This window comes from Limulus polyphemus, unplaced genomic scaffold (assembly GCF_000517525.1).
Source record: "Limulus polyphemus unplaced genomic scaffold, Limulus_polyphemus-2.1.2 Scaffold13, whole genome shotgun sequence".
Lineage (NCBI taxonomy): Eukaryota > Metazoa > Arthropoda > Merostomata > Xiphosura > Limulidae > Limulus > Limulus polyphemus.
In genome coordinates, this window is record NW_013665623.1 from 279,340 (window position 1) to 306,104 (window position 26,765).

At 31.8% G+C, this 26,765-nt stretch overlaps 1 protein-coding gene across 2 annotated transcripts in view; it reads left to right on the top strand.

The window, feature by feature from the left end:
• Window positions 1-26,765, top strand: part of LOC106456907 (protein amalgam-like) — a 167,140-nt gene that overhangs the window by 23,488 nt on the left and 116,887 nt on the right. The window contains exon 1 of one of the 2 annotated variants that reach the window (XM_022382865.1): window positions 19,411-19,505. The exons of the other annotated variant lie outside the window; for it this stretch is intronic. Coding sequence (XP_022238573.1) covers window positions 19,493-19,505 — 13 coding nt within the window. The 5' untranslated portion in view covers window positions 19,411-19,492. Of the gene's footprint in view, window positions 1-19,410; window positions 19,506-26,765 lie in introns of those variants that run through there. 2 annotated transcript variants of the gene reach the window in all.

Below are 26,765 nucleotides of genomic sequence, written 5' to 3' on the forward strand. Positions count from 1 at the left end.
GAATATACATCCTCATTCTTCTTAATTTTTTTGTGTGAAATCTACGTTTTTTTAGTCTCAAACTACGTGTTGTGGTCTTTCCTTTATGTATTGCGTCTGGAACATCTCGTTTCAATGACCAGCAGTAATCAGCCATCATGCTGATGTTCCACTTTTCCTGATACCTTCTCTGCATTTCCCTGATGCCTTGATGAAACCTTTCAAGACGTTTCAGGTTGAAAGCAATCCCCATCATCATTTCTATCGACATCAGATTTAGAACGAGATGAAACGAGATGGACTGGGGATACCACATCAGGTCCATGAGCAACAGGTCTTATAGCACACTGAATGTCCGGATAAGAAATTTCCTTTTTATTTTAAGTGTTGTAGCCTTATACGTTACATTAGCACAAATAGCAGTCACCTCCGTGGTTTCTAGGCTCACGCCAGATCACTGGAATTCCAAAAGGCAAAGGCTTTTTTCTTACCTTAAGTCCATTGTCTCAACTTTTCGACGTAAACGGTGCAAACTTTGATTTGTCTTGGTCCCCAAGTTTTATTCCAAAATATGCGTAATACGCTTTTTTTGACGAATTCTGTAATGTATTGTCTTTGTTTTTTTTACAACAAATTTACTACAAATATAACAGAATATATTTGGATCATTTACACAACCTATTGTTGGCATAGCGACGAATAAATAATATTGAAAAGAAAACAAATTATGTCAAAGTTCACGCACAAAAAAAATGCTACCCAGAAATGACACGTCATGCGGCCTGTTGAACATTTATATACTAGCGGTGTGTTTCGTATTGGTTCTAGAACGATCGGTAAGACTCTCACGTCGCCATTGGTCTAGAGAAATCTATAGCCTTTAAGCATAAGAAAAGGTGACCTGATTTCAATGAAAATGATTCACATATGACGTTTTATGAAAAATATGTACGTGATGGAGAATGTGTAATAATAAAATTTAGTTATTATGAACTATTAAAATATACTTCAGATTCCGATAACTAGTAATAAATTTAAACTTGGCATACTAGCATGTCGATAAAAAGAAATGGAAAATGTTTGATGTGTTCAAAATGGAAATTCAGAATCAGTAGATGTATTTTCTCTATTTTTGTCACACGTTATGACAGTTATATATGAGAAAGCATCGCTACAAAGAAGACTGTTCCAAAGATACATGTTTTAGCAGACGAAAACTAGATTTTGAGTAGTCGTCTTTCGTAACGTAAGTGCATACTCATCAAACGAATAAGATAATCACTTGTCACAAGTAGAACAGCACAGCTAGTAACTAATCAAGAAGATCCCATGAATTTGTTAGTGTTTCTCAATTAGTATTATAAATAAACTAACTATGTCCGAAATAAATAACTAATTTGTACCTGAATGTGGCTGACAATAATCATGTTAACATATACAACATAAATTCGACTAATATTAATAATTTTAAAATAGACAATGTTAGAAGTGATTTAAAGAAACACGACAAAGTTAAATGACCCATTATTATCAAATAGTTTTGGACTAGACAGCTCTACAACCTCAGGTAACGAAATAACTTTTCATTTCAACATACGTACATACTTAACGGTTGTATATTAAGAGTAATTATTTTTACTCAACTGATCCGGTTGTCAGTTGCCATACAATTATGGATCAAGTAGTTTACATATTTGGCTTTTGCTCAAAAGATTAAATCCCAAGATAAAGTTTCGGCAGTCTTATATATGGTAAATCAACAACAAAATGAAACTGAGTGTAATTGTTTTACTTGTATGTTTGAATAGTGGTACAGTTTGAACTGTTTACAGTTCACTTGAAAATCATATCTTTAATAATATGTTATATACAAACTGGATATAAATATCCTACAATTCATAATAATGAAAGTTAGATTGTAAAACCACCTGATACATTTTGTAATTAAGCTCAAAGAGTTTCATACAACGCACAATAAACACCAGTTAATGAGAGTGCATGAGAATATTTTTTGTTGTTGTAAGAAAATAATAAAACTTATAGAGAATTGACTTTTATAAGCTGTAATTTTCACTTTTAATTAAACTAATGCAACCTCAAGAGATAAAATGTTTTGTCCTTTCAACATAGAAACTTATTTATTTGAATACATTTTGTTATTCTTTCCTATAGAAACTTACATCTTTAAATACATACGAATTCTTCCTTTTTATAGAAACTTACTTATTTGAACGCATACTTATCATTCTTTTCTATAGAAACTTTGTTCTTTTAATGTATACTAATTTTTCATTGCTATATATTTTGTACAGAATAAAAATCAATTTTAAATTTCAATAACTTGGTCTTTTTGTTATTTATTGAATGTTATATGACACATCATTCTCACCTAGTTATTCCTTTGTGTTCTTTTATAACTGTTATATTCTAATTTCTTGCTATTCCTTCTGTCTTTTTACATCTAAATATCATTAAGAACTTTAAGGGATAGAAGTTGTCATTACATCTTTAATGAAACAGTGAATATGTTTCTTTGTCAGATCATGAACTACATATTAAGTATACAACTTAATTACTTACACGTAACTGGTGTTGATAATGAGTGTTCGTACCTTCACCCACTTCACGCTGGTTTTCATAACCAGTAGAAAGAGCATTTAACTTTAAAAAAAAGCTTGTTCATTAGGTTGAATACGATCTGTTTAAGATCGTTGTGTGCAAAATAATTATAATCTTCATGTATCTAAATGTTCTAGCAAAATATCTCTTTAATTGCTGTTTAAAACATAATAATAAGCCAGTTTATGTTTATCCAGTTTCAAATAATATACTTCATTTGTTGCAAAAATATTTACACCATGAGGCTTTAAACAAAATAAATTATTTTGATCGTTATATATACATGTTCCTAAATAAACTAATAATTCTTAGAAGCACCGAAAATGAGTGGGTTAGAACTGTAATTACACTATGCAATGTTTGTTAGTTTATAATCTAGCTATCTTAGTTTTATGTTTTGAACTGTCTCATAAAAACTATCCATGAAAAACAAACATGTTCACACAGATGCTTAAATAATATGCAACATTAACGCTACTAACTTATTAATGCTATTTATTCTCACATACATTTCATACAGATGTTTAAATAATGTGCAACATTAATGATGCTAATTTATTATTACACACTGTTCATACAAATGTTTGAATAATAAGGAACATTAATGTCACTAATTTATTATCACATAATGTTCATAGAAATGTTTGAGTAATAAGCAACATTAATGCTACTAATGTATTCCTTCATTCTGTTTAGCGGGCAATGTTTTGAAATAATGCATTTTTTGCCATTGCCAGAATTGTTAGTTTTGAACTAAAGTAACCAGATACCCAATGTACTCTTGGATTTAGTCGTGTAACTGGGTTTGATCACTTTGAGTTTGAACCAAAATACCAAATAATGATAATAATAATTATAAACCCACAATTTAAATTAAGTTGATGAAATTTCTTTATTTACCAAAACTAGCATCATCTCATGTTTTGCTAAAACAAGTTGTTTTCAAAGTTAACGGATATTATTTATTGATAACAGGTATGTATGCCTATAGTTCTTATTTCTAACAAATCTCTAACGGTGCTGTATCGTATTTCTCATCTCTCTTTTGAAGTCCCTTCTTTTTTGTGATGAAGAATGTCATATTAACTTCATAACTTTTTACCATGTGTTTTTCGAGCCCTATCTTGCTTGACTACAAAAGTTCCCTATCCAGGAAAGTTAGCTTTAACAAGCCACCATTCACGTCTTGCCTATATATAAATATATATATATGTTTGTCTGTCTGTGTATGAAAGACTACTACTGCAAAATAGATCGAGAGAGTTTGGTTAAATTGAATTACACAGAAGCTGTTAGTTCTATTTCTTTCTCTCACTGACTAATAAAGAACATCTAAGTAGAAGCCGACGAAAGTGCTTCCGGTGATGCCAACAAGACTGTTTCTCTTAATTTACTGCAGCAGAAGAACCATAGAGACTTAGGCTCATCTTCATAAAGTACTTTTTTTTATTTATTCGGGTAGGTTTACAGCATACGTATTATTCAGCACAGTGCACGATCGAAAAGTTTAACCACTTCACTTTAAGCGTACGAAGAAAGAAGAAGAGCATGAACCACCAAGTCCATTTCGATTTTTATTATATGATGTGATATGCCATCTGGAATTTTTCATATTAAATTTGGGTTTCCAGTTTCATAAAAATATTTTATGTCTTTACTAATATGTGTAAAAAAGTACGTTTAGCACCGGAAGTTTAATTTTATTACTCCTGATGAATAATGTGTCACGCTAAAGGTTAAATCTTGAATACATAGTTGAAAGTTTGTAACAAGCTTTCTCTGGAACATGTTACATCAACAAGACATTGTGCCTTTATATTTAATCCAACATTTACTGTTCTTTTGTTATATTTCATTTAGAAATATCACAGTCTTCACACTTATATCTGTATATGTTTTTTTTCCTTTTTACAAGTAAGTTACATATACAAATTTTAAATTTTGAAAAACTCAATATACATAGTCACTAACATGTTTTTTTTTTAATTGGAGCTATTTACAGTTATATCTGTAAGACATCTTTATTTTTATTTAATATAATGGTATCATGAAAACCACAGAACTTACAGATTAAATGGTGTTTTTCTTATAATTAGTTTCACTTTCTATAAAATAGTGCTAAAAATATATTATTTAAAATTTATGAGTTATGAATATGGGTGTAATCGACTTTGATATTCAACGCATAAAAAGTCATAGCACATTTTTAATTTAATATCTAAAACGAAGTAAACCTAATTCATCATAGAATAGTTTTTTTGTTTGGAAGTTTTTAAACATATGCTATTTAGTTTCTTGAAAGTATCTTCTGAAACCTAGAGCCCTCTCACTGTTTGAATGACTACATCTCCACTGTTGGGTCCCTTATTTCACTACAGTAAGAATTATGAATCAACTACACGGAAATTATGTACGCGTGAAAGAATACCTCAAAGAAAACTGCTGAAATTAAATTCAACGCAGAGAATGTGTTCATAAAGTGGAAAATAACGTCATAACATATACAGGTCTAACTTTAGTCATTGAAAGTTTGCAATTTTTTAGTCATTATCTTAATTTTATTTATATAATATATATATATATATATATATATATATCTCAATGTATCAAGTAAGTCATATTTAATGTTTGTTTGATATTATCTAAAATAGTGCTACCACATTATAGAAACTCTATCAAGTGCATATTGTTACTGATATAATAACTCAAAATAAAATTTCCCTCTCTGGTGGCTCAGCCGTATGCCTGAGTGTTTACAACACTGAGAATCGAGTTTCGATACCTACGATAGGCACAGCGCAGATAGCCGATTGTGTAGCTTTCTACTTATCAGAAAATAAACTAAAACAGTCTACATTTACTGAAAATTATCATCCACAAAAAAAAGTAAAGTATACTTTTAAGTTGGTTGGTTTATTGATTACTTTTGAATTTTTTATTCATTCAGTCAAAGCAAAAGGAGCTTGGTGAGGTCTAGTGATTAGCATGACTGAACTATGAATTTGTGGTTTTTCTATCTGCGTCCCGTTGCCGTAAAATGGCGCTTCTTACTTTCGCGCTTAAAGAATGACAGTCAATTCCTACTATTCGGGCAGACAAGAGTAGCCCAAGAGGTATCAATGGGTGCTGTTATATAACTGCTTTCTCTGTATCTATTAGTTCGAAATTGAGGACGGATATGGACAAATAGACCTTACACATAGCTTTGCGGGAAATTTGTAAATCAAGCAAGGACGTTTAAAAGAGATATAAATGTTTTTATACAATTTGATGAAACAAATATTAGCTTAATCTAGATTTTAAACAATATTTTTCTCATAATAAATTTGTGAAAATTATACTAAAATACTTTTAAAATGTATTATACATATTATTAACTAATTAATTACGAGTAAAATTTATTTGTCTTCTGAGATCTAGTGATCTTGTTCTGACAGAAGGTGAATAACATTCACAATTGACAAATGGCTTTGCTCACCGTATTTGGCCTTTAATCTATTCCCATTCAAATTTCAATGTCTGAGGACTTACAACGCTAGAAACCGGGTTTCGATAATCGTGGTGGGCAAAGCACAGATAGCATTTTGTAGTTTTGTGTTTAACTACAAACAAACAAACGACGCAAATTTCAACTTAACAAAGACAAAAAAGAAGTCTGTATTTATGCCGTTATCAGCATTATTATTATATTGTGTTGAAGTAAATAATATGACTTGATCATTTAAATATTTAATTAAAACAAATTGAAACTACCATGCTTTTTTAATGAAGTATATAAATCTCAAAAGCCAATAGTGTTAAGGAAAAGCAAAAAGAAGTTTTTATGTTTAGAAAATGTCATATATAAGGTTTTTGAAAGATGAAATTATTAATATTACACGTACAAGTTGTTATGAATATATGTTTGAAACAACAGGAATTCTGAATGTACTTTTAGCTGATCAAATTTAAGTTAAACTGGAAAATTCTGACCCTGAAGTCAATCAAGTAAATTAGAACACGAAGTTTATTTACCATTAGTTATTGAATCAGAGTAATGGATGAATACTCACCACAACGAAGTTTTCCGCCCATAACACCAAACCTTCGGGAATACTTTCTCCTCCTAATCTAATTAGTCAATCCTGAAATTAGTAAACCTTTGGAAGGGAACAAATTCAGCTTCTGATAAAAAAATAAAGCAAACGACTACCAGGATAAACAGAATTTCTGTTGCTGTAATATTGTCAAATATTAATTATATGATGTACTTCAGTCATAACTGCGTTTTCATCCGCCTTAAAAGTGTTTGCTTTCGTATATTATTTTATAGATTGGTTTAACGCTATTTTTTGTTTAATTTTAGAACAATTGAATAATTGAGTAGTTTTAAAAATAGCCTGGATTGGACGGAGTTTTCACTACTTACGGATATTTTTAACACCTACCATTGAATTTCTTATGAACACTCGAACACCGTATATGTTTAGGAAGACTAAGCGATAGGATGTTTTGTGTTTATGTCTGCTAATCATTTATTGTCCAGTATCAAGAACTATTTCTTTTATGGTTTTTAGGTTTTGGCTATACTGTCTTATTGGCCTTTGCTTCTATAATTACTGTAGTTTAATAAACCACACATTCAAAACAAGCTTTAATACTTTCGACAAATACCAAAGATAACTTTCTAAAAGTCTCTATATATGTAACATCTTTATAAGTAACTAATCTTACAATTTTTAATATTTAAAAACATAGGGTTGGTGTTCCATACAGACTATGTTGTTCCTTTGTAATAATAATCAACAATACTTGTTTTAACTAGTTCTTGTAAAATACTCTGGTCTTTGTTTGAGAGAACAGTTGGTAACTAGACATCATTATAATCTTGATCTTTGAATTACACAGTTACGGAGAATAAAATTTGAGAGAACGACTGATATCTTGGTTATCAATGGTGAGGTTAATTTATGATATTTACCAAAATATCTTTATGTTGTAAGACTGATTTACTCTCAATCAAATTATTGCTTGATAATGTACAAAAGTTTGAAATATGTCATATTCCACTTTTACACTGTGCTTAGAAAAAAATAAAAGATGGTACGGAAATCTGAAGTCACTACAATAATGAATATTAGTCCTAGGCTGAAAAAAACTCATTATTCGTGTAGTTACTTATAAGATAAGCTTTGAACCATTGGTGTCGATATCTGCTGTTAAAGATTAAAACAATGTTTTATTCATAGGTTCCCAGGTGGAACAGCAGTAAGTTTATGGACTTACAACGCTAAAATTCGGTGGACACAGCAGATGGTCCAAAGTGTCTTGGTTTTAAAACAAAAACTAACGAATTATACTTCTGGATAAAGAAAATTACCTGGGGATTGTTTGTAATTAAGCACAAAGCTACACAATGGCTATCTGTGCTCTGCCCATCACGGGTATCGAAACCGGGATTCTAGCGTTGCAAGTTCGCAGACATACCGATGTGCTACTTGGGGGCTTACCTGGGGATATTTTTTCAAACTATTTGATATGGAAGAAAATTAGTAATTTTTTGCACTATAGAACAATTTGAGCTTAATTATAAAGAAACTATATCTTTGTATTTTCTTTTGCCCCCAAGTGACACAGCGGCATATCTGCGGACTTACAACGCAAGAATCTGAGTTTCGATATACGTGGTGGGCAAAGCACACATAGCCCATTGTGTTGCTTTGTGCTTAACTTCAAACAAACCTAAAACTTATTTGCATATAAGTTTTTCTAACTAGCAACAATGTTCAGCTTAACACTAAAATACGAATATAAAGCTGTGAAATCGAACGATGTATCAAACTAATATTTTTGTTTCCATTTTAAGCATATTAATTACAATAAATGAAGATGTGTAGAATTATGCAACTAAACTGCTGCTTCTTACAGTTAAAAAAGTTTTAAAGAAAATTCTTATGTATATTCCTGTAGACTTCCAGCAAGCCTTTCTTAACACACCGCAAAAATGGAGCTCTTAATTCATGGAGCAGCTTGGTTTACTGGTAACTTTTATTTGTTCACTATGTTTTAATTTATTTGAACGTCATTAAGATATACTGACCTGCAACGTCATCATTTTAATTTATAAAAAAATCTAATTATTTACGGACAATTTTACGCTTGAATAACATGGTGATTATTTATATTTGTTTTAGCATGTGATAGATCTTTACGCTAAAAAAGAATAAATTAATTCGGTGCATATTACAAAACTTTTAGAGAAAGGAGATTTTAATACCACAAGAACATCTTGCCCCAATGGCTCAGCGGTAAGACTGAGGGCTCACACTACTAAACACCGGTTTTAAATACTCGTGGTGGGCACATTACAGATAGCCCATTATATAGTTTGGTGCGTAAGAACAAATAAACGAGAATATCTTGAACAAATATATAACGGCAACATCGATTCGTAGAATTATTTACGTAGCATACAGTACGAAGGTTCAATTATTTACATAGGACACATTTGTATAATTTACCACGCACGTTTAGGAGGAGGTAGATATGATAAGGGTCATTGAGTATGTATGTATGAATATGTACACATTCAATTTTCAACGTAAATATTCATTCAGAGAATACTTCTCGATGATGTTTGCGTTAAGCAGTAAATTCGTTTGTTTTCGGGGAACATGTAATAACGAACTTAATGAACAGCCTAGGCTAAGTGTTAACGAGGTCGTAAGGTCATTTTCTATAATAGGTTGTGACATTGTTTTTCTTTCAGAAACCATCTTTACTAACCAGCGTAATTGCGTAGAAATATTAGTGAATATAAAAGTTTGAACATCACAAACTTTCCAAGCTTCAACTGCTGAGATAGATTTGCACAAATAAGTAACCAAAAATAACCCAATTAATGTATATACATATATATATACGAATAAAAACCGTATAACCCGAGCGCCTTCGGAAGGTGGACCTTTCTTAAAATGTCTGTTTAGCAAATGAAAAATGATAAGCATCATCGTACTTACTAAGATAACATATAATAATTATTTTCCTATCACGAAGGACCCGGCATGGCCAGGTGGTTAGGGCGCTCGACCAGCAATCTGAAGGTCACGGGTTCGAATCCCCGTCACACCAACCATGCTCGCCGTGGGGTGTTATAATGTGACGGTCAATCCCACTATTCGTTGGTAAAGAATAGCCCAAGAGTTGTCGGTGGGTGGTGATGACTAGCTGCCTTCCCTCTAGTCTTACACTGCTAAATTAGGGACGGCTACCGCAGATAGCCCTCGTGTAACTTTGCGCGAAATTCAAAACAAACTTACAAACCTACCACGAATAATTAAATCGTATCTTAGATATGAAACTGTTTCATCATTCTCATCGAAAACACGAAATCGACATAATTCAGTACCACAAGGATAAAAAACACATGAACTATAAGATCATTCATAAACAGGTTAGTGAAACCATCAGTTTTGTATAAGCAAACTAATGATTGAAATGCGCTGAAGAAATACTGAAGTATTTCTGCAAAATGTTGTTGAAATTGATGGTCCTTAGATGGACACGTACCATATAAATTTGGCAAACATGTATATGAATAGTTGTCTAGGTAATAAGATCCCAGCATACAATATTCCGTACACTGGAACTTCAGACAGACGTATAATAAACTACTCAGAGAATATGTTGAACTCTTCAACAAGCATAAGTAGGTAAACGATCTTGTTTTATATACATTGTAGGGTATAACTAATATTCCAATAAAGGTATTACGAATACTAATTTCACTGTATTTCAAACAACTTATTTCCTGTGGAATATTTAAGTGACTAAGTGTAGAATATGGTTTTTATGATTTTAAATTCATAACAATTTTTATTTATCAACTTTGCATCAGAGTATATATATATATATCAATTAGTGATGTCAGAAAAACACGTAGGTTCAAGAAGTATTCATAGAAATGAATAAAAACCCTATAACCTGAGCACTTTCGAAAGGTGGACCTTTCTTCTTTTTATCTCAAATAGTGTACTAATTCTATTTTCGAACGTAATAATCGTGAAAAAAAAATAGAGCTGAAGAGTAATCAAAGTCACGAAATCGGTTCTCAAAAGAGTAATTTTAAGCAATTTTACAATTTAAAAGGAGAATAAAACGAAATATTACGTGGAAAAACGTAATAATAAAAATAAAAAGTTATTCTGTGTACTATACATATATATATATACTCAATAATAGCAACCTTTTCTGATTTGTTTTTAGTATAGGAACAAAGATAATATGTTGGTCATCTCCTAATGAATTCAGATTTGTTCCAGGAAAAGCACCACTGGTCATTTAATCTAAAAGCTCTTTCTGTCTTGACAATTAAATATATATATCGTGAATTGTTAAGATCCTTATGTTACATTGCAGTTAGGTCAATTATAACTCATGCCTATTGATGATAATACTAATGTTTTTACAATACAATAAAAAACATGAGGAATGTACTCGCCTTATATTTCTTGTAATTTTGTGTTTTTAAGGATACAATTTCGTATGTCTAATCATTTATTGTTTTAATCGTTAAGTTGAAACCACATAGCCTTCAAGGGTGTATTTTGCTAACTTAACTGACAGAAAGTGATGTTTCAAACGTTGAGTTGAAACCACATAGCCTTCAAGGGTGTATTTTGCTAACTTAACTGACAGAAAGTGATCTTTCAAACGTTGAGTTGAAACCACATAGCCTTCAAGGGTGTATTTCGCTAACTTAACTGACAGAAAGTGATCTTTCAAACGTCGAGTTGAAACCACATAGCCTTCAAGGGTGTATTTCGCTAACTTAACTGACAGAAAGTGATCTTTCAAACGTTGAGTTGAAACCATATAGCTTTCAAGGGTGTATTTTGCTTACTTAACTGAGAGAAAGTGATCTTTCAAACGTTGAGTTGAAACCATATAGCTTTCAAGGGTGTATTTTGCTTACTTAACTGAGATAAAGTGATCTTTCAAACGTTGAGTTGAAACCACATAGCCTTCAAGGGTGTATTTTGCTAACTTAACTGATAGAAAGTGATCTTGCATTTCTATAATTTATCACGCATACAGCTTCATCACCACATCGTTTTAACAAATGTTGACAATAAGATGTTTTGCTAAAAGAAAGTAATAATGCAGCAATATAGATTAAAATACGAATGGTAAAAATATACTTCGAAAGAATGAACACGTTTATCAAAGTCGTTATTATTTGATTTTTAGTTCAGTAGATAAGCGTTCGTGTAAGAATAAAATACATACGCATAATTGTATGTCAATCTTTTCCTTAATAGTGACTTAAGGTAATTTAGGTAAAAACAAGCCACTTTTATTTAAAGTAATACCATTTGGTCGTAAGCTCTTTTGCGGATACTTGATCTTTTTTAAAAAAAGGGTATATTTAGTATCTCATTGAATTATATACGAATTAAGAAAAATGCTTCCTTTTAATGCTGCTAATACTATACTTACATTTCTTAAAGTATAATATAAACACCAATGTTATTTTTGATATAGTAGCAAAGTTACGTATATTGTACATAAGTAAAATAACATGTTAGCTTTGTTACAGTAGTCCACCGGTGGGACGGCGGTAAGTTTGCTGATACTAAATTCTGGTGTTCGAATCCACGTAGTGTACACAATAAATAGCTCAATGTGGCTTTGCTCTAAAACAAACAAGTCTTTAGAGTAGCATATTGCCTGCCTTGCACATAATGGGATAACAATGTTACTTATTTATAGTAGCAACGTTACGTGCAATTTACATAATGCTGTTATTATTTTGGGTTTTAAAACTGAACAGAATCTATTGCGATAAAAATGTAAGTTAAATCGCGGGAAAGAATAAGGAACTGGCTATTACACGTCAGCATACTTACGTGGAATGGTTTAGTTTGTTCTAATAGCAACATACAGACCTAACAACATGAAAGCTTATGAAAAACTTTATCTCAGTTCTTATATGAAGTAAATCTCTTAAACACTGAAAATTTATATATATATATATAATACATATATCAAATTACTATCACTGGCTGATTTATGAAGTTGGTATGCAGAATTACGAAATGTATTCAGGCTTCTCTTATCTTGAATAATAAATGAAATATGTTTATCTACCTCTTGTTTGGTAGTGCTACGTGACTTTCTGTTCTTTTATGAGTTTATGATTTTTATGCGTAGTGTTTTTTAGGTTTACCAAAATATCTGATTTGTCACAGAGGTAGAGAGAAACTCTTGGGAAGTGGAATGCATCATAATAATATTGGTTCACGAAGATAAAAAAAAAAACTCTTACACTGAATGAGATTCACAAATCTTCTTCAGTTTTAGCATGATATAATAAGAGATACATCTATTTATTATAAGCGTTGTATTGTGGTGTTCTTGGCAGATATCATCAAAAAATCAAAATTAAACACTTTATTTTATGAATGCATAACTAAAAAGGCCTATTTTGAATACGATTTTATTTATTCGCAAGATTTTTTAAAACCTCAATACTCTATATTATCAATTAGATTTACGGAAATATTACAAAGTTTCTGATTTATTTTTGCGTATTATTGGCGTATTATACCAAGTAAATTGTTTGTAATTATTACGTCAAGTTAACCCTACACGTTGTATTATAAAATTACGGAAACGTATAATGTATCAACACGTTTGTTTAATTCAACCAATTGAATAGTTCTCTATTTCCTTATATGAAACTTAAAACATTCCTTCGATTGATTTTGCGAGTTTTTATTTGTTTTGCTAAGTTAATTTACACTATTCTTACTTGTAGTAATGTTGCGAAATGTTTGTTCTTATTTTCACACAAAGAAAATTAAGGAATTCTCTTTGAAAAAAATGTAATAGTTTATTTCATTCTCTAAAAGAACGATCTTTCTCCTAAACTCCATGAAAAAAAAAAAAAAACGATCGAATTTTAGCTGAACTCATTCATCTTTAAGTCTGTACTTGACTTCGACCGCTCCTTCTCATTCATGACGCTCTTTGAGTGACTGTATTTTGTCACTGTCACTCTACTCTGTAAGGTCTCAGTACAAGTTTCTAGAGAATTCAGAAGAGTTTCTTGATCAATGGATCGTATGTTGTTAGATAGAAAGTGATCCTTTTCATTTTGTAACTTCAGTCGAAATACTTAGATAGGACAGCATCTAGTAGTAACATAATAACTAACATTTCAGTCGTTAGTTCTACTAAAAACCCGAGAGAAGTTTACTTACCTATTTGAAATTTATATAACATTGTGATTATAAGTTAAATAGGCCTTTTATGACACAAAAAAAAATATTTCTAAAAATAGCTTATATTAGCAAGTTGCTTGAACACAAATTTTACAGTGTGAACTGGATATTTAAATTCTCAAAGTATAATTTTCATCACTTTTATTATTGAAATATATATATATATATATATGAGAAATATGGTAAGGATTAAAAAACAACTATACTATTCATTTATGTAAAACTTTATTACATTGAATATTGTAACTTAAATGTTATATTAATTGTCACAGTTGTTCGTAGTGTTTTATTAAAGCATTAATTATATTATTTGTCTTTGAGTTTTACGCGTAGTATTGTTAAGTTTGGTTTGTTTTGAATTTCGCGCAAAGCTATACGAGGGTTATCTGCGCTAGCTGTCCCTAATTTAGCATTGAAAGACCAGAGGGAAGGCAGCTAGTCATCACTATCCACCGCCAACTTTTGGGCTACTCTTTTACCAACAAATAGTGGGACTGATCGTCACATTATAACGTTCCCACGGCTGAACGGGCGAGGATGTTTGGTGGGACGGGGATTCGAACCCGCGAGTGAAGCGCCTTAACCACCGAGCCCAGTATTATTAAGAAAATGTAAACTTACGCTGCTTAAAAAGTTTGTATTAACAAAAAGCTATTCATTAAAGAAGCAATACAGAATCGCAAAAAAAGAAAGTTTTAAAAGTTGTCATACTTATGTTAATATACAAGGAATACATTTACACCAGCGCAGATCTTGTATAGATCAAGATTCCTATTTAATTGTATTTTCTCGAAACGATATAGAAATATAATTGTATAGGCTGCGTAATATGTCAGTATTTCTCACTTTGCAGTGTATAGCAACAAGTACCAATCTCAGTTTCCCAATTTTGTTGGGCCAAAGTGGTTAATATTAATTTGATAATATATTAGTTATATGTTACTAAAATAAATCAGATTTTGAAATGTACCAGTCACTGCCTCCAATCCTGGGCATAGGATTAAAGTTGAAAACACAGTTTTGATGACTTAAGTATGTATTTTTCTTGTTGTCAGTATAACTGATTTTTCGTAATGTTTCTTTGCTCATTACATATTCTATTTAGTGTCTAATCTTACTAATGACTAAACATTGTCTACTTTACTTACTCTAAAACTCATCGTTACTTAATTTCTACAAACTGAATGTGTTCTTCCGCAAATCAAAATGTGTTTTTTAGAAGATTTAATTTCACTCACAAGTTTGAATAGAAACAGCGAATAGAAACAAATAAATATAAAACATTTCACACGACACCCAGAGGAATGTTGATATGACCCGTGTGTGTTATTTCCTACATCATTAAACTCAGGCAGCTCAGGAAAATTTCAGCTCTATGTTATAAAACGTAACACTGCAAAGTGTATTTACCGTAAACCTACTCAAGCAAACTGCTACATAACAAAGGATAAAAAGTTAATGTATTTAGTGATTTTATAATTTTAATAACAAATGCTTGTAGCTCAGATTATTTTGAAACAAACTGTGAGCATATTTCATATATACTTTCATGCTAATGCAGTGCTTTTGAGTGAAAACTTAACGTTACTACGTTATTACCGCTGAAATAATACACGGAATATTGAAAATCTAATATTAATAAAACCTTGGCCATAATTTGCATACTGTTCTATATTTATGTTGCTATCTACATGCATGGAGTAGTTATTGAGTAAATGACTAAGTAGTAACAGGGACGGTAGCGTATGATCGGGAAAACATGTAAGAGTTATTCTGGTCTGTATAAGTTATTTTGAGCACTTGTTTGTTAAAACACACATACACATCTGTTTTGTATATAATGGTGTGCTTTAGGTATAATCTTTTTCGAAAGAGATCAACGCTTTGTTCAGACAATTTCTCTGTATTTGGTGCAGAGTCATGTCTCGTCACGTGCCAGAAGTTACAGGGCATCAAACTGTTCAACTGTCCAAAAATTATATGAAGCAAACGAACATTGCCAGAACAGTAGGGTACCACCAGTGTACTGTATTCATAAACTTGAAACGTCACCGGAGTACAAGAATTGTTGTTTCAGGAAAGTCTACTGGTAGACGCTGAAAAACTACTTCCAGTGTTTTCATCAGGTTAACGCATCAAGGTCGAAAGAAGTATTTCAATACCTTATGACAGGAATGACATTAACAATAATATTTTGCAAGAAGGGCTATCTGAGAACCTATATTAACCAAAATTCACTACCGTCACCGTGTTACTTAAGCAAGACAGCAAGCCAAGTTACAGTTAGGACACGGGTGACATGTCATCTTTTCAAATGAGTCCTGTTTCCAGCTTGTTAAAGCTGATGGTAGGATCTGTGCTAGTCGTTTGCCTGGAGAACAGATGAGGGAAGAGCAGTACATGTTTGGGCAGCTATTCATCATAGTAGAAAACTGCTCTTTAACTCCTTCAGGGAAACGTCAATGGCGCCTTCTATAGGCATCACATGGAGACAATATTTCTGCCATATGCTAGGGCAAGGTTTTTCAATATCTTTGTGTCCAAGATGACAATGTCATTGCCCAAAGTGTGCATATTATATAGGATTATCTCGACCAGGAAGACGATATAAGATTGCCATGGCTAGAAAAAGCCTCCAGATTGTAATGTCATTGAGAACTGTTTGGGCAGAAATGAGTCGAAAAATTGCTATTCACGACTCTAAACCAGCTATTGTAGCTGAGTTGCAGCGCCTTCTAGTGATAAATTGGGATGACATCAGGGTGTATCATATCAATAACCTCATCAACAGCTTGCTACGTCGCATTTTGGAGATTATCAGATTACGAGGAAGACCAATAACGTACTGAATGTTTAGTATGAAAAGGTTACAGGCGCTAGTTATAATAATTTGATGTTGTATTTTGTCATTATATGTGTTTTGGTAAGGTTTTATTGTGATTGGTGAAATGCTGAATTACACATCTTACTACAGGTGTCTGATAAAATTGTTTGCTGTTCGAATAAATCGTTCATGATGTCCATAGAACCTGTCTCATTATACAAATTGCATATGTAGATGCTTAATATAACACGCAGTTCTCAGTTATACAGCGCAAAGTGTTTTGTATTCCATTTTAATGATTATCTTATTTGTTACAAAATATGCAAACATTTTGTCCAGGACTGTACCTATGCTAAGTTTTAATGACGTGTTTTAAGGGCACAGTTATCGTATGACAGTGCAACTGTCATTATTTTAAGCAACTAATGTACTAACTAGAAAGTATTCCATATAGATATTAAACAATAATTTTTAAGAAAACGTTTTATTTGTATTGAAGTGCAGACATATGAAATGAGTGGCTTAAAATAATATTAACTTATAGAATAATTCTGAAATTACACAGAATGAAATTACGCAACCGATCTAATGTAGCATGATACTTATAGGTTCATTCTGAAACCGGTGATTAGCGCAACATACCGAATGTAGCACCTTACTTTTAGAATAATTCGGAAACCGGTGGTGAGCACAACCCAATGGCTTTAGCAACTTACATAAAGGATCGTCCTGACGCTACTAGTGAATATAATCGACATTTGCATCTTTGTTCGCGGTGAGACTGAGTGGTACTTCTTATTCGAAAAATATACCGAACTTGTTCAAAACATGTCAGTAATTCTAAATGTGACAAAGTAAGTCATAACTTACAGCGATTTCTCTTTTAACATTCTATTCAGTTACAGAAGCCAAATTTTCAACTTATACTTGAGTTTCTATTTTTTGCAATAATTTAATATTTTATTAAGTACCTGCCTAGTGTTAATAGGCACATGTATATATATGCTGTGAAACATCTGTGTTTTGCGTTTATTTAGTAATAACCTACCAAATAAACTTTGAATAGTCTTGTACTTTATATCGTCTCCACTTACTCTTATAGCCAATTTTCTATTATGAGATGTCCAGGTGGTTAGGGCGCATTACTCGCAATCTGCGGGTCATGGTTTCGAATCCCCGTCCACCAATCATGTTCGCCCTTTCAGTTGTGGGGGCATTATAACGTGACGGTTAATCCCACTATTTGCTGATAAAAGAGTAATCCAAGAGTTGGCGGTGGGATGTGATGACTAGCTGCCATCCCTTTAGTCTTTCACACCTAAATTAGGGACGGCTAGCGTAGATAGCCCTCGTGTAGCTTTGCGCGAAATTCAAACCAACCAACCAACCAAACAAACGAACCTTCTGGCTTTAATTGCACATGTATTTAGCCTGTAACAGGCATAGCTCGTCTAAGGAGATTAGGAATACAAAAGTCATAACGGCTGGGTGTGGCTCAGCGCTCTCCTGTCCGGAATGTATACATACGGATTCATGGTTAACATTCCTTTGATGAAACTGCAATCCGAATTGGATGCACTTGAAAGTGACGATCGAACAATTATTCAATGAGACAAGAGTTGGCGATGGTTGACGTTGACTAGCCACTTTCCCAATCAGATCTAAGTTCGGGAAGGACATCCGCAGACAACCTTTGTGTAACAAACCGATACTTTGCCTGACTGAGAGGTCGTATCACGACAGATCAGTTCCTATGATGCTATTACTAATCAAATTTCACATAAATTGCGATAACTGAAGTAATTTCGAAATAAAGTATGCTATAAATCAAGTAACTCTTTATGGAGCTGTCATTATTCAATATATTTTCTTATAAGATGTATTTTAGAGAAAAATGTTATAACTCACTTTGCGTCCTAAGAAGAATAAAACGATTTCAACCGAGTGGAAGTGTGTCATGCTGTGCAATCCGGATCAGACTGAAAATTGTACAAGATAAAAAACATACACGAAAAGCGTTTTTATGTTATGCCCAATATCAGTTTTTATTGAATCCGTTTCTCAAAGACACTTTGGGCATGATTTCGGTTACATAATATCACAAAACTGTGAATAAACATAATTCTTATTGCCGTTTTTGTTATTCGGAGTTTTAGTGACATTTGGGTTACAAATGACGTAGTGGTAAATGTAGATTTTAACTTTCTGACGCTCAACTACTTTTATCATTTTTGTAGCTACTCTTCAACCTATGAATAGATATATTTAGTAGCATTAATACCCGTTTTATTTAGATTTCAGTTATATGTACAATACTGCCTTAAATACACAAACACACACATATACACACACACACATATATTTATATATATAGCATTGTGTTCATGTGAAGTAAATCTTGTTTCAGACATTTTGGTTAATTTTTAATAATTCGATGTTATAAATAAATATACAGCCTGAAATATATAAACAGACAGCCACTTCAGAAATAAATTTATGTTACGAAATAAAAAAGAAACAAAGATACAAGATTCTATTTAGTATTTAAAGGGTCTGCTTTTGCTATATTTAAGGCAGAAAGATGATTACGCATCTGAGGTTTGGGCCTGGCGAAAAACTTGGAAGGGGGGTGTCCCTATAAGTTGTTTGTTTGGAACGCTTTCAGGGAAAGATCAAGAGTGGACTGCAAATGCTCGATAAGGGTTAAATTTGGCGATTGACTCAGCCACGAAAAAAATCTAATGCCCGGACCTTCCATCCATCGTTTTGTGACTCTGGTTGAACAAATGAGCAGACTCGAGTCCCTATGCATACCACAAGTAACTAAACCTCTTTATAGTTACAGTTTAACTGTTTTGTATTTAAGCATGCCTTACAAATTAATATTAAAACATTTAGTGAAATAAATCTAGTGTTTAAGAACTAAACATTTATAATGTATATTTTTCACGTGTTTTGTGTTTATTCTTAGCATGGTTAAAAATTATGTGTTTTAATTTGACACATTTCATTAAATCTTCTTAATATGCTGACACTTTTAAGTAATGGACATTTTAACATTTTTCACAGTGTGGTTAAAGTTCTGAAACAAACCTGGTCATGTTTATTAAATTTAAACATTAGAGTTTAAAATCCAAAACATTTAGTGGTATTATTAATACATGATGGATGTTTTAATTAAAAATGTTTGTAGAATGTAGTTAATTATTAAAAACTAACTTAAAACAATTTGTTTTTGTATGCTAAATAATACAATAATGTAAGCTTATATGACAAAAATGTTCTTCATCCTTTGAAAGCTTATATGATACTCTTACAACAATTTTTCAACATCATGATTAACAAAGCAGTGTTTTTAAATGAACATAAACAAAAAACACAATATTCTATATCTTACCGGTAAAACATTAAATAATGATATATTTTTAAGTTGTATTATTTGGATTCAAGCCTTACATTTTTAAACAATGTGGACTTATCTGTATCTGTTTAACTTTTCACAACCCTGAACATGGTAATTTATAAAAGTAAATAGCTAAAACCTATTTCAGAAACTAAAATAATAACAATTAGGTGACTAAATTCATATTGGTAATATAATAACAAAGTCGAAACAAAACTAACTACAATCTAATGAAGCTAACATTGCAACAATAAATAATATCAAACATTTAAGCGGTTAACTTAAGTCATGACAAAAAAGTAAAATTATAAACTTGCATTTAACCTTAATGAACGTTTTAAGCTTAAATAAATTTAAAGATTTATATATTTTCAAAAGTAGCGTTTTCGATCGGCACAATAGACCACGTTTTTCACTTACTACACGTGCTTGATCAAACTTTCCACTACAAGTAAAAACTATTAAGCTGGGTATTTTCCGCGAAGTGTTCAAACTCAGTACTCAGTGAAAAGACTGAGGGCTTTATAACGCTTAAATTCGGGTTTCGATACCTGCAGTATACACAGCACAGGTATACACACTGTGCAGTTTTCTGCTCAACAACAAATAAACAAACCCAATACTTGTTTAGAATAAAATTCTAAAATTAGTGTCAATATGCATTACCATAATCAAGTAGTAAAAGTTATAAAATTATTTCGAAGTTTTTGTTGTTTTTTGCTTTTGAATGACAAAAGGTATGTGTATAATAAAGTAAGCCTTCATATTAACTTCACTACCAAAATTCGAGGGTTTCATTGAAGGATTCTAGATTATGTTTTTATTGGAAATAAATTGTAAGAGCAGCAAAATCATTTTTCTATTGAATAAAATCTGTTAACTCAGGATGCAGTAATTGCTTTTGATGACTATATTTCAACATATAAGCATATTGACTTGTTAGAAGTAGTAGAGCTGCTGTAATAGTTGCTATTGAAGAAGTTATATAGAAGAGCTTATTCTGTTAAAAACACATGAAAAGATTGAACTATGAATTAAGTGTTCAAGATATGAACCTGTAACAAGAAGGTTCACTACGGTGACTTGAGGATTAAAAATCTTTGTTTATAGATTTTTCTGGAACTTTTTAACGGAGCAGCAATAACTATTGTAACAGTCTAGAATATACACGCCTCTACAATCAGGATTCAACAACAACAAAAAACAATTTATTTAACTATAACAACACTTAAAAATAAATTCAACACTTACCAAAACACAGTTAATAAATACGTGTCTGGCCTGGACTTGACACTATTATACGTTTTCGATGACGAGGAACCCACTTTGAGACTAATAATGGTTGGAGACGGCTTGAATAGGTAATGTACAACGTTTCAACAAGGTTTTGTCATCATCTGGTACACGTTTGTCTGTCCGCCAACTCGTACACTAGTTGACCAAGCATCACCAAATTTGGCAGGGTGACTCCTACAGTCTCCAGAAGTAACAAGAATGGGAAAAATTCGCACCAGGTTTCCAAAACTAATCTTTGGCTTTAAATTCAGTTTCTGTCTTTGTGTCACGCTCCTTTTGGTAATACTAACATTATGCATCGTCGTTTAGCAACAAAACTATAAGGATATTGTTTTTAGGCCAACAATATTGTTTATCTTGAGTGCGTAATGTACGTGTTAATTTGTGGTTTATTTTTATTTTCTCTGTTTTTAATAACTTCGCTGATATAAAAACAAACGGTTTAATTCACGAATTTCTGCTTGAAAGGTTTCCAATCAATCAATCAAACAACTACATTGCTATTCCATACAAACATGGTGACTTAGTTAAGGATGCAGAAGAGCTAAATGAAAAGGTGTTCTCTAATATTAGTCAAAATTATTAATAGTTGTGTAAAATAGCAATTCTTGCATCTGGAAATGATGCTGTTCATGACATAAATGATAAATTATTGCAAAAGATTCTCGGACAGGAATTCGCCTACAGATCAAATATTAGTGTTCCAGTTACAGTTACTGAATTTCTAAATTCTCTTGAACCACCAAGGATGCCAGGTCACATTCTGAAATGAAAGGCTGGTTCACCAATAATGTTGTTAAGAAATCTTGATCCTCAAAAATTATGTAATGGCACAAGATTAGTTGTTAAGACTTTACTGTCACATGTTATTGAAGCAACAATTACAAGTGGTCATGTCACAAGTGAAGATGTCTTCATTCCAAGAATTCCTTTGCTACCAAGTGCTACCTATTTGAATTTAGAAGGCTCCAATTTCCAGTTACAATTCGTCTTGCAATGTCAATTAATATGGCCCAAGGTTAAAGTATAAAGGTTACTGGATTGTTCATAGAGCAGCCTTGCTTTTCACATGGTCAATTCCATGTAGGATATTCAAAGGTTGGATAACATCAAAATCTGTTAATATTGTCAATGTGGTATATCAAGAAGCTTTAATTTAGATTGTGTAATTTTTGTTCTGAAAATCAAAGGTTTAGAAAAAATAAAATGTTCTTAAAAATAATTTCATTGTGTTTTTGAATACTTATTTCAAGTAACTTAGACACCTTTGTAGGGAATGGGTAATTAATTTTTTCACCCAGTTCTAAAAACCCAGGTGTGCTCTTAAAAGAAACTTTAATTAACTTAGAATTAGAAGGATTGAACACCATAAAAAGTATTAGGGTTTTTTAAAATTAACCAAACTAAAATTTACAACACTAAAATTTACAAATTATTCAATTCAATGTGCTTCTAATCTGAATGTGACCAAGTAAGAGCCTAAACATATTTCACTGCTACATGTTTATGTATAACAAATCTAACAAATTATAATCAAGCTGCAGTATATAATTCTATAATAACATATTGATTTGTAAGAACTAACATTCTTGGACCATTTTAGAAAATACACCGTGTGAAAGAGGTGTATTGAAAATCTGATCATGTTTGAAGAAAATGAGTATATTTGCATATTTATTGCTAACAATAAAAAAATATTACAAAAGCAACATATATATATATATATATCTATTGGGATTTTTATGCAATATGTAAATAATACCCATACCATATCTCAAAACCAATAAGCTGAAACCACTTGGAGCATAGTTTTCGTTATTCTTTTTGCCTCTAAAGTTAAAAATAATGTGTCTATGCAGGGAAGTGTCACAACATGGAAACACAAATCATGCTATGTAATCTTTCTGAAGAACGAAACACCTGTGACAATATTTTACAAAGCAAATACATATATTAATGTTTCATCTTACTTTCCTTTCAACACCAGTTGCTTTTGTCTCAGTTAAATGCGTTTATTTTTCAAGTAAAACTATATTAAACTATATTAGTTTTTTAAAAATCATAAACATTTCAATTTTTTATAATCATACATCAACTTAAAAGATATACTACATTACACACTCATTTCAAGGTATTTTGCTGTATTTAGACAATTTTAATTTATATCTTATAATAACAAAACAGTTTTGTTTTTGGTACTTTGCATCAACAAGAAATTATGACAACATTTCTTCTACCCATAATTCATAGATAAAATGTAAAACAACATTTTCTGACTTTATTAAATAAATGTTATTAGAAAAATTTTCTCAATAAACTGTAAATTTTCAAGTTATTAAAATATGATATTTTTATGCTTAAGTGTTAAGTTCTCTGACTCGGAAGATTTATTGTTTAAATATTTGTACATAAGACTCATATGTCACACACACACACCTACCTTTCTTCAAAATCGTTTATCAAAATATATAAAATAATAATGAAATGAAAACATAGAAGCGTGCAAGCTGGCCTTACTGAAAACATAGAAACATCTCTAATATGGAACCTATGCCCCAATAGTTAGTGTCCTATGTTTTCCTACACCTCTTACTATGCTTTGCACTTTGAATTATTTTAAGGCCCTGTCCGTGCAGGTGCTTTATATTAGCTACTACAACATTGATCAGTATCGATGCAGAAATTGATGTGGGTAGAATCTATGCATGGTGAGCCCCAAGTAGCTGTATCATGCTGATTTTTAAATTAACTTGTAAGATAAATACTTAGTTTTTTAAATACACACACTCACGCACACACACATATATATGTATATAAGACTACAGAGAAAATGCATAATCTTTAGTTGATATATTTTATAACTTTTTATATGAATATGTTTAACATATAAATAACAGAGAGCATGGCATTATGGTATATCTTTAGATTCAATAATACTTTAAAATACTTTCGAACAAATAGGTCACAAACAAAAATACTGCACGGAAAGGACAGACATATATACTTGGGATGAAAATATGCAACGTGGGGAAAGCAAAATGTGGCTAGGTAAGAAAAATAGGTGTAATAGTACAATCCACAGAAGAGCTGGAAAACACTGTCTGATACGAAAAATAAAGTTATAATTAAGATATTAAGAAAAAATATGTATGCTCAAGCGCACAACATTTCACATCCAAAACTATCATCTAATTTCTGTAATCAGTTATTTATAAAGGTTATAATAATAAGATAAATAACATTAAGTCAGTGCAGTATGTGTTTACTTTGTTTCACGCAGATTTATAGCTGCTGTACTAACGTTTAACTGTGGTATAGCCAATGCATGATAGCATTTTGATACATTTAGATGCCTCGGTCCCATTAGTCTACTAGCTTTTGTTTAAAAGTTAGACCTACATACCACAGAAGACTCAAATGCGTATCTTACAATATTAGTAAATTGGGCTTTAGACGTATAATAAATATTAACACAGGATCTCTCCTTCAACCAGTGGCGCCACGGTGCTGTAGGGATAGGACGTAAGAATTCTGGGATTTATCTGATTTTTGTAAAACCTTATCCAGGGTGTAGCTTATGATAAGTTAAAACATACAACATATTCGTGTTTCTTATTCCACAAATAGCTCTCGAGAAAATATTTAACATAACGTGTTGGGACAACATAGGATCTATTGGTCCATCTCAGCTGTTCTATCTACTAAACTAAACTAAAATTATTAATAAATAAATTTTAAAAGATCTTAAAGCCGGCTCTTTTCATTCATATACTTATCAAGATTTCTCTTAAAATCATTTAAATTTAACTGCCTCCACAATATCCGAAGGCAACCCATTCCAAAGAACTAGGAAGATGACTCCTACGCTGTCAAAGTTTATATTTGTATCCCCTAGTCTTACTATTCTCACTGTTAAGTATGAACAAAAGATGATGCATCAACGCTGTCAATTCCTTTTACAATATTAAATACCTCAACTCTTTTCTCTAACTCTTCTTTTTTCAAGAGAAAACAATTTGAGAGATTTCAACCTCTCCTCGTTTGCTAACCCCTCCATCCCAGACACCTTTCTAGTAACCATTCTTTGAGCCCTTTCCAACAATTCAATGTCTTTCCTTAGGTAAGAAATCCAAGACTGAACACAATGTTCAAAATCTGGCCAAACTAGTGACATATGCAATGAAATTGTAACCTCTTTTAGACTTGTATTCAGTACTTCTGTAGATACAACCTAAAATCCTATTTGCCCTACCACTAGCAACAGCACACTGCTTTGAAGGCTTTACAGAGTGATTAACTATTAAACTAGCACCCCTTTCTTTCAAGACACTTTCAAGACAAGGTTATTCCCATCCAAATTATACTTCTAATTCAAATTATGTTAACCCACATGCATTATCTTGCATTTATTATAATCAAAACCCATTTACCATTTATTTCTCCAACTCACTGAATAATCTAAATCCTTTTGTAAATCAGCAGCATCCTATTCACGGCTAGAAGCACTCAAGACCTTAATATTATCTGCAAATTTGAGTAACTTATTGACCATTCTTTCATCTGTGTCATTGATGTAAATCAAAAAGAGCAAAGGTCCTCAGACTGAGCCCTGAGGGACCCCACTTGTGACATTAATCCAGTTTGACTGAATTCCATTTGTAAGAACTCTCTGTTTCTTTTATCCAGTCACTTTTCTATCCAATTTGCTAACTTACCCCCCACATCTATAGAAATATGTTTTGACAAGCCTTTTATGTGGCACCTTGTCAAATACTTCCTTAAAATCCAGATACACCAAATCTACACGCTTACCCACATCTACATAAGCAGTAATATTTTCAAAGAATGTCAAAAGATTTGTAAGGCAAGATTTTCTGTAAGTGAAACCATGTTGATTATACAATATATTCTGAGCTTGGTTAACTGACTTTGCAAGGGCATCTTTTATCAGACTTTCCAAAACTTTCCCACAACTGATGTAAGACTAATGGGTCCATAATTACTGGGACAATTTTTATCACTTTCCTTGAAAAGAGAAGTAACATTCCAATCCTCTGGTAACCTCCTTTAAACCCTTGGGGAAATACTATCTGGCCCAGGAGCCTTATCATTCTTTAAAGTTCCCAATTTTTTCTTAACCACCTCAGAATTAATGCAATTATCTAGTTCGATTTTGTTTCAACTGTTCAAGCTGTGGAATACTGCTTAAATCTTCGTTAGTAAAACCGAAGAAAAAGCAAAATTTAATAACCCAGCCATCTCATAATCATCAGATACGAGCCTTCCTTTATCCTCCCTCAAGAGTCCTACCTCCATCCTAACATTTTGTTTACTTTTAATGTATTTAGAGAAATACTTACTGTTAATTTTTACATTTTCA